The 9794-nt window shown below is 37.2% G+C and overlaps 1 protein-coding gene and 1 pseudogene across 1 annotated transcript; both read left to right on the top strand.

Annotated features, from left to right (window-relative positions):
* The first annotated feature begins 537 nt into the window (after window positions 1–537).
* Window positions 538–3642, top strand: LOC132903553 (uncharacterized). The gene is made up of 4 exons (XM_060952135.1): window positions 538–585; window positions 2588–2787; window positions 3319–3445; window positions 3550–3642. Exons 1-4 carry the CDS (start codon window positions 538–540, stop codon window positions 3640–3642), a joined length of 468 nt encoding a protein of 155 aa, XP_060808118.1.
* Window positions 3643–6196: 2554 nt separating this feature from the next.
* Window positions 6197–7103, top strand: LOC106141417 (putative nuclease HARBI1; annotated as a pseudogene).
* The last annotated feature ends 2691 nt before the right edge of the window (window positions 7104–9794 follow it).

Here is a 9794-nt window from a genome sequence, read left to right as displayed (position 1 = left end):
CTATCGTTCCTTTTCAAAGACGAAGCTGCCACTTGGTGGCAAGGAATCAAATAAACTATACTCAGTGGAAGAGAGAAGTTGAAAATCGAAACTTATTTACCTGTACTGGACGTGCTGCATTCAGAATTGACACGACGACTAGAAAGCTACCAGGAAGTTAACTCTCTATTTGCATTTTTAACAGATTTCTTAATAAAGACGGACGATCAAATCAAAGAGGCTTGTACAAAATTTTGTGACCTTTATTCTGAGGATATTGAGCGTGAATTTATAAACGAGATGGTGCAGTTCAAGTACTTCGTCTTACAATTGGAGGATGCCGGGAAAGATAACATTGTAGCTGCTGAGAAATCTTATAAATTGATCCTTAATAATATGGTTCAATCAGCTTTCCCAAATGTTATGATAGCATTGCAAATTTATAGAAGTTTGATGATAACAAACGCGACCGGAGAAAGAAATTTTTCAAAATTAAAATTATTAAAAAATTGTCTCCGAGCAACAATGTCTCAACATCGTTTAAATTCATTGTCGATAATGGCAATTGAAAATGATATATTGGAAAAGGTCCACATCGAAGAAGTCGTAAACGACTTTATATATAAGAAAGTTAGAAAAGTCCCTATTTAAATTAACAGAACTGTACTTCACTTTTTCCTTTGTTTATTGCGTTTGGCTAAATATATATTTTAAATTAAAAATTATTGAGTAGCGTTTAATTTTTCATGTACTTATATATAGAAAACACCTAGACTTAGGGCGAAATCAAACGTACGCTTACTCTAAGCGTGTGCTGCGCGAAAGACTGTTCTGTACTAACACGGAACCAATCCGCGTTGAGCACGGATAGAGCATGCGATGTCTGACCCCATAGGAGTTAGGACGTCATGACATCCATGCCTATATCTGGAATTATATTCAGAAATGTGGGTAGAAGGTAGAGATGCCAACCGGACTATAATATATAGTATTGTACTATATTTCGGGACTCCGTACTATATACTGTTGAAGAAATAATTATATAGTACGCGAAAATACTATATTTTATATCAAAGTTCTGCGTTCTGTTCCCGCTATTTCGGCATTCATAGAAAGGATTATGAATTCGAAATGGTGTGAAGAAAGCAACAGAGCACATATATCTATTATACCTACTAAAAATGAGCTTTTCATTTATAGTAATTTAAAAATTAACTGCCATAAACCTTCTGCCACTTTTATTGGCGAGAAAAAATTGTTAAAAAATATAGTTTTTGGCCAGTAAAAAATAAAAAATAAATTAGTAAAATGTAACTTAGGTGTTTTTTTATTGTTCCCTACTAAAATACTATAGTTATGTGCAAGGTACTATATTTTTAAATGCTTTTCTTAAAAAATACTATATTTTGACACTAAAATGTTGGCAACCCTAGTAGAAGGCAAAAAAAATACATCACATGATTTAGTCAGTCAGAATAGGTAAAGAAAAGGGGCCCGAAAATTGTAGTGCCTACAGGCCCATGACAGGGTTAATCCGGCGCTGATGGCAGGAAGCCAAAAATAATCTCATCAGTGCATTTGGTGATCGACGGCCACCTCATCGTATTTATCTGGAAATATTCGCTAAACCGCAGAAGGAAGAAAATACGGACATATTCATATCACGTATTCGTGCCCTTCTCGCCCGGCTGCCGAAAGGCGACCTGTCTGTGTCCGCGCAACTAGACATAACATACGGGTTGCTCCACAGCCGTATTAGGAAAAGAATACGAAGAGAAGAATTTCATAATTTTGCCGATTTGCTACGCCTGGCGCGAACCACCGAGGATTCATTCGACGAGGCCCGGAGGCCTACTTCAGTACCTGAAGTGTAACTGTTTTAGGCATGGCGATCTGAGATCGATTAATCGAAGAAGTAGACCAAAAAAATCGATTTTTTAAATCGATATTGTGTTCTTAATCGATCCATTGAATCGATATTTCACCCTCGAAATCGAGATTCGATTTTTTCTGTTTTGATACGAACATAAAATTATTTACAATTGGTTGAATGTATGTATTGAATATCGCAAGTGATGAGCGTAATCGCTTGGATCCTAGCAGGCTAGACAGATTATTATTCTTAAAAAGCTTGGATATTGAGTACTGGGAAATATAAACTAACTTTTTAATGTAAACTAAATTTTTAACTGAAATAAATATCTTTTTTAATACCTGTTACTTTGATTTAGTAGTAAAAACCCTTTAATTGGTAAATGGGTTTGTATTTGTATTAAAAACATAGACTCAATAAGCAACTCGGAAAAAGATCGATTTTTTCAAAATCGATTCTTTTCACCTCGATTTTTTTGTGTATCGATTTATTAGACTTCGATTCGAATCGATTTAAAAATCGATCTTTTTTGGAAAGAATCGCCATCCCTAAACTGTTTGTTTAAAATTTGAATACGCTTCGAACACGTTAATTGAGCTTACTACGTGAAGCAAAAACAACAGAGAAATGGAAAAAAGTAAGTATATTCGTGTAATACCTATTTTAGGTAGGTACTTAATATTTTACTTAACATTCCTAACATATTTGACTTTAATGTATTAATGCATTTCAAAGGTGTGGAGCGACTTAAAAAATAACACTAAAAAGAAAGCAGCAAAAATTAATAAGGGTGCTAGAGGTACTGGTGGTGGGCCTGCTTTACAAATCCGACTCTCTGAGCTGGAGGAGCGAGTCCTCAGTATACTCGGGCCGCAAGCTGCTTCAGGTCTGATGGGGGTGCCTGAAACTGGTTTTTTCAGGTTACATTTTTTCTTGTACCTTCTTTACATACCTAATACTTACTTATAAATGTAAAAGCTCTCTGTGTCATCAATTAGTATAATTATAACTCAAGAGGTTTCTCTTTTTAGAAGCACATTTTTTTATTTTTTAGATATGGTTCCAAGTGGACAGTGGGATTTTTTTAAAATTAAAAAATTAATTATAAAATATTTTCAACTTTTATTTAAAAAAAAAATGGATTATTTTTTTAACATACTTAAACATTATTTTAACAGGAACCAAATGTAACAGGGGATACTGACAGGACGTTATCGTTACCTGAAACATTGCCCCGTGTCGTCCTCGAATCATCAGAGAGCCCTACAATATTATAATTTCCAGAAGTTGGGGAAATTTCAAGAGGTTTGTTAGTATTTATTATTTGAGGAATTAAATTGAATATCAAGGTAACTAAGTAAATTGAGATTTTTATGTATAAAACAATTTTTGTTTCAGTGACTCATGTTGAAATTCCTGACCATGTTCCTGCTAATGAAATATCAGTTCATGATGATTGGAATGAGGCTGGACCGTCAGACCAGCCTCATGTACCAACACCGACGAAGACGCCACCGCCAGTTCACCAGGAGGATATTGCACCAGCTCATCGTCAGCCAGCTCAACGAGGGCAGACACCTCGTCGTCGGCACGGTTCTCCATTAGGCCGTGCTCATTCACCGAGAAGGCGCCTTGTCGGACCACATTCCCACACTGAGCAGGCAACGCAGCAATTTAGATCTTCCGATGAGGAATAGCGAAATTTTCTCCGAAAAAAACATGAGGATGAAATTGAACTCGAGAGAGAAAAGCTGCGCATTAAAGAAAAAGAAATATATCAGCACCCTTGAAGTTCGAAATATAACATTTAAGGTGGCTGTATCCAATAAATTGAAGATGCCAAAGTCATGGGAATTGAACAAGCTAGCTGGCGCCGAAGCGACACCCTTCCTTATCCATTAGAACACTTGAAGTCACTAGTTTGGCTCGAGCCACGAGCTTTAAATCCACATAATGTCAAAAGTTTTGTCGATAACCTTGAATTGGTATTTAAACGAAATAATATTCAGCCACATGAAATATGGGTGAACATGGGTGAAACTGGGTTTACAACGGTGCCATAACCAACCAAAGTTGTTGCTAAAAAAGGATTCAAACAAGTTGGTGCTAACTGCTATTACCTCAGCTAAAAGAGGCACACTAGTCACCGTAGCTGCTGCTGCTTCGGCGGTAGGCAATTCAGTTCCACCATTCTTTGTTTTTCCGCAAGGTCACTTCCAAGATCATTTCATACGGGATGGACCTGTTAGTTGTAAAGGAGGTAGTAATCAATCAGGTTGGATGACAGAAGAGTTGTTTGTTGACTTCCTAAAACATGTGATGATGTGAAAATCACGTGAAGGCAACAAAGGAAAAACCATGTCAAACAATTAATAAACACAACTTTGTCTGTCTGACTTGTCAACCAGTCACTATCAGTAGTGCGCTTGGGCAAGAATAATCATCCCGACAAACCCAGGCCCATATTGCTACGCTTTACTGACTGTAGCAGCCGGAATAAAGTATGGGCTGCCAAAAAATCGCTCAAAGGAAGTGGTCTCACTGTGTCTGAATTCCTTACAACTGCACGTCATGCTGTATTCATTGAGACACGAAAAATCTTGGGCATCAAAGGCTGCTGGACAAGCGATGGCCGGATTGTAGTGGTATGTGGGAATGGCTCCAAACGCAAAATCACAAGGATGGAAGAGTTGCAGGCTGTACTAGCAGAGCTTCCTCTCGCAACTGAGCCTGCCAGCGCTTCTTCATGTCACCTTCAAGCTCCTAAGGCGAACATGAGTTCTGTTAAGGAGAGTTGTAAAATTTGTAGACCGCAAATACCGAGATTGAATTCAGGCTGCGGGATTGGAAGCCTTACTTGCGCATAAATCAAGCACAATTACAACTTACAAGCCAAAATAGGTCTCATGTGACTAACTTGGAAGATCATGGAAGCGTCAATACGAGCAAAGGCAGGTCTAACGTGATTAACAACTATGAAGCTGGTGCAGAAGAACATCATGAAAGCGCCAATATGAGCCAAGACAGCTCCAACGCGATCTATGGAACTGTTGTAGTGGAAGGTCATGAGAGTGCCAATATGAGCCAAGACAGCTCTAACGCGATCTATGAAACTGTTGTAGTGGAAGGTCATGGGAGTGCCAATATGAACCAAGACAGCTCTAACGCCATATATAGAACTGTTGTAATGGACAATTATTTAGATATAAAACAAACAAATCCGCCTATGCATTATACAGCCAAATCACATGCATACATGTGACTTGGTCTATATGTAAATAGAGAGAGAGAGATACAATACCTAACATTGATCAACACAGAAACTCGAACCGTAATGCGAATAAACTCCCATCCAAACTAATACAAGTTTCATTTGTATATTAAACACGTACTAAACAAATCGAGAAAATAAGAAGAAAACTTGCTTAAAACACTTTTATTTCGATAAACTAAAAAATATGTGTCGTACGAATCAATCACACGAGGGCCCTGAGAGTGTCACACCGTCATGGTGTCACATCGTCTGTGCAAGTTTGAACATGTTCGCGCATAGAAGGCTACAATAGAGCATCTGCCCCGCCTTATCCACCCCACGCCACCCCGACTGGTTCGCATCTCCCCATATTAACCCTAGAATCCTGGGGTACATTTAAAAAAAAATATATTGAAATCGTTTGCTTAGGAACGAACTTTTTCGCGCGTTCGTGTATTTACGCAGGGTGAGGGGACGAGGGGACCTGTAGGCTTACTCTCGACTCACAATGACAATATACAATGCCAATCTTAATGTAAGAAACGTCATTTGGCACTCTTGAATTTCACACTAGCGCCACGTTGGGGCGAAATCGGGCGGATATTGAGTGAAGTAATTAATATTGAGATTGTGTTCTGGAACTTGGAATTCGTTACTCTTGAAGCCATTTTGACAGCTCGACATTGCGTTGAACTTGTGTTAGTCTTGGATATTTATTGTGATAATCACAATAAGGAAATAGTAACTTAGTGAAAATTGCGTATAAATTTTACTTGTAAAAAAGTGCATACAATGGCTCATTTGGTGTTGCAAAGTGTAATTTTCAGTGATGCCTGTAGAAAGGATTTGCGAGAAACGAGTAATTTGCGTAGGATTGCTCGGTACGCCGATATTGCACTTGCTATGAGTGATGACGAATTTAAGCGAAATTATCGTGTCAAGGCATTGTTCCATTATTTATATCAAGAGCTAAAACCCTTGATGCAAGCACCTAAAAGAAGAAAGGTTTTGGTCTACAGATACTAGTAGCACTTTCATTCTATGCAACTGGCAGCTACCAACGCCTAGTATAATATTCACTAGGTACTCCCATGTCAGCATTCAATCACCCGACAATCCTGCATAAATACATAAAATTTTCTCATACCGTTCAAGAACGCAATGTTTTTAAAAGAAGGTGTGTAAATTGTGTTTAAGACATGACAATTTATTTTATTTGGCAGATAAACGTGTGTTAATATCTGTGTTTGTTGTAGGTTTAATGAAAAATTTCGCATTCCTTGAGTAATAGGATGCATAGATGGAACCCATGTGGCAATAGTACGTCCTGCTGAAAACACTTATTTATTTATTTTTAATTTATTTTTGTTACAGATCTGTGACGCGGACTTAAATATATTAAGTGTAGATGCAGCATTTGGAGGTGCATCACATATGTTTTATCTGGAACCAGCATCCAATAAAAGATCATCTCATACAATTGATTAATGCTAGTGAATCTGTGGCTTTACTTGGTAAATATTTTTTTTTATATTGACATAGGTAAATTTACCATACTTTATTATGTACATTTTGTAAATAACACTATTATTTGAGGGGATTATGGGTATGCACAAAGGGAATATATGATGACGCCGATCATGGATGCTACTGCAGGTTCTCCAGAGGAGCATTATACTAAAATGCATGTGACAGCACGCAACACAGTTGAGCGAACTATTGGAGTGCTCAAAAATCGTTGTAGATGTTTGTTGGGGCATAGAGTATTATTACATTACCACCCTGATGTTGCAGCAAAAATCATAAATGCTTGCTGCGTGCTCCACAATATGTGTAACCGGGCTCGTTTAATAATGGAAGATGAGAACCCTGACAACATCAGCATACCGAGATTTGTTTTAGAACCTGCACAGCAAGAGAGAGGTGCAGTACCGGATTAGCAACGTAGCAAGTGTAGCAAATGCTACGGGCCCCGCGGTTTAATACCTGTCTGACCGTAAAAAATATCAATTTATAATACACGTACCTAAAAAAATACACGTATCTACCACGAGAAACGTTGGTATCAAAATCTACAACAATAATTTAAAATTTTACCACGTTTCTACAACTGAGCGCTGGCTACACCAAAAGTTGTGTTGTACTGCTTGCACTGCGCTACACGCGAAGTTGGTAGCACTGCAAAACTAACAGGGGAATCCCCTGATATTGTCATCGAACGAGCTAGTCGTAACAACCCGATCAAATAAAATAGGGTTCTATCGACTATTAAACAATAAGAAAAAAGACAACAGTAAAAAAGTTACATTTAATGTACACATAAACAGTAAAAACGTTACATTTAATGTCCTTTAAAAAAAATATTATTCCATGCAAAATTTTTGAATATTTTATTATTTTTATGTCGTATTAAATTTGATTTCTTTTATAAAACTTTTGTAAGTCATTTAATACAAATAAATAGCATTTGTCAAGTTATTTTTTTTTTATTTATAACTTTGGATAAATAAATGTACAGAGATAAACAATTAATTAAAAAAATATTTGTCTAACCGTAGGTAACACGAGCAGCAGATCTAGAGATACCGGTCGGCGCTATGCTTAGAGCAAAAGACGAAAAGGAAAAAAGAACGAAGCTGTTTTATCAAAAACACGTAAGCTGTTCGACTTTTTTAATATTCAGAGTGATGTTGCTGAATCTACTGAAAATAAAGCAAAACATACAGAAGTTGTATCTTCACTATACATATAATAGTGGTTGTCACGGCTCCCCAACATATGGGAGCCATTCCTAAGAGGGAAACACAGCGGGGGACACTGCGGGATGCGCGGGCGGAGACGACCTCGTAACACGGGAGTTAAGGGTAGTAAACCCCCTCAATTCAGACTACTAAGCAGTAAGAAATAAAGTAGTCGGCGTTATTCGATAATGTTGCGAAACAATGAAGTAGGTGACTAATTCAGCAGAATTGTAATATATAAGTAGTATTAAGTTGAATATTGTATTTTGAATCAATAAACAGTGCAGTTACTCTGCCGGTCGAAATTAAAGTTGTTTTTTTTTAAACCAACCCACTGGCCGCTACTTGACTCGCGCGGCTCGCATCGTCCACTTCTCTTTCTTCCGCTACAACAATCGGACATCGCCACGAGGTATATCACGGCGGATTCACATACAAGAAAATATTAGATGTCTACCCCGCTCTACAACCACGAAGACTTCAAAAGGCGGGCGTCGACAGTGGTACTACTACTGTTTCTAATGAAACCTAATTTTCTACAACTGGTGCTGTAGTTGAAGAGACAGCAATTTCTTCTAATTAAGTTATATCATGCTCTAGCCAAAGAGAAGTTAAAAGCACAGCCAGTCCTCTTGATCCAGTCGTCATGTTCAAGCCAAACAGTAGTCGATGGTATATTATTGCATGAATTTAATTTCACTACAGTTTCAAGTCTAAAACAAAACGAAAGTAAAATATACTCCAACGATATTGGTGAATGGCCGAGCAACTTCGATAGAGATTATGGGGTTGCAAAAGGAAGCAGCGAACTGCAACATATGCATAGTGATTTTTTGTCATTAAAGAAAATTTACGAAAAAGAAAATAAGCCACGATTCTGCCAAAAGTCATTTTTCAGCTATAAACATAAAATAACCAATAAAACTCACGTCAGAGACTGGTTGTGTTATTCGGAAAACAAAGGACGACTTTTCTGTTTTGTTTGCAAAGTTACGAATTCAGATACATCGTCACCACGGTTTACGAAAGATGGATTAGATGACTGGAAGAATGCGCACAATTTGTTGACAAGACATGAAGAAAGCACTCCACATAGTATGTAGACAAGCCATAATTTCGCAGGTAAATCTCAAAAACAACAATACGCGTGTTGATTCTCAACTTGTGAGCCAAATTGAGACTGAGCAAAATTATTGGAGGCTTATTAGAATTAATAGCCCAATTTGACGCTTTTATGGCTCAACATATTCAAAGTTATGCTAATAAAGGAAAAGGACATACGTCATATTTATCAACAAAAACTTGTGAGGAATTTATTCATCTAATTGCATCAAGCATACTGGATCAAATAATTTGCGAAATTAAGAGATGCAAATACTTCTCAGTTTCATTGGATTCTACTCCAGATATATCGCATGTAGACCAACTGACTCTGATAGTGCGCTATGTTCTACCATCTGGACCAGTGGAATGATTCGTTAAGTTCTTAGACATGGAAGGTCATACTGCTGAACAATTCGCTCAAAGTTTATTAGATTTCTTAAGTGAGAGTGGCATTGATTTCAAAGATTGTCGTGGGCAAAGCTATGATAATGCCAGCAACATGAGTAGGAAATACAGCGGCTTACAAGCACGAATTAAGGAAATAAATAAGTACGCAGAATACATTCTTCTTATTCTAATTCCTTCAAAAATAAGCTCAATAAATTATTTCTCGAGTCTTGAATTGGCTATGAAGTTAATTTAGAATACACACATGTTTATATACATATTTATAATGTACTCCTTTATTGAACAATAAAGCATTTACTTATTTGCATTCCCTGTCTTGCACATTCCTTAAATTTGGTTCACTGGCTCTACTACACTCGACGACTTTGTTGAAAATCAAACACCTGGACAACGTTTTGAAATTCAGGTGTTTATTGTTATTATTGATAACGTACTG

The sequence above is a fragment of the Amyelois transitella genome, chromosome 28 (assembly GCF_032362555.1).
Source record: "Amyelois transitella isolate CPQ chromosome 28, ilAmyTran1.1, whole genome shotgun sequence".
Classification (NCBI taxonomy): domain Eukaryota; kingdom Metazoa; phylum Arthropoda; class Insecta; order Lepidoptera; family Pyralidae; genus Amyelois; species Amyelois transitella.
Note: the sequence above shows the minus strand (reverse complement) of the source record. Positions and strands in the feature narration are given on the sequence as shown.

Excerpts from the sequence above, each read along its gene's own strand:
- LOC132903553 (XM_060952135.1), top strand. The coding sequence starts at position 538 with ATGGCAATTGAAAATGATATATTGGAAAAGGTCCACATCGAAGAAGTC. Across the intron at positions 586-2,587 it reads AGGTCCACATCGAAGAAGTC|GTGTGGAGCGACTTAAAAAA; the intron begins GTAAACGACTTT and ends TGCATTTCAAAG. Across the intron at positions 3,446-3,549 it reads GACACCTCGTCGTCGGCACG|CGAAATTTTCTCCGAAAAAA; the intron begins GTTCTCCATTAG and ends GATGAGGAATAG.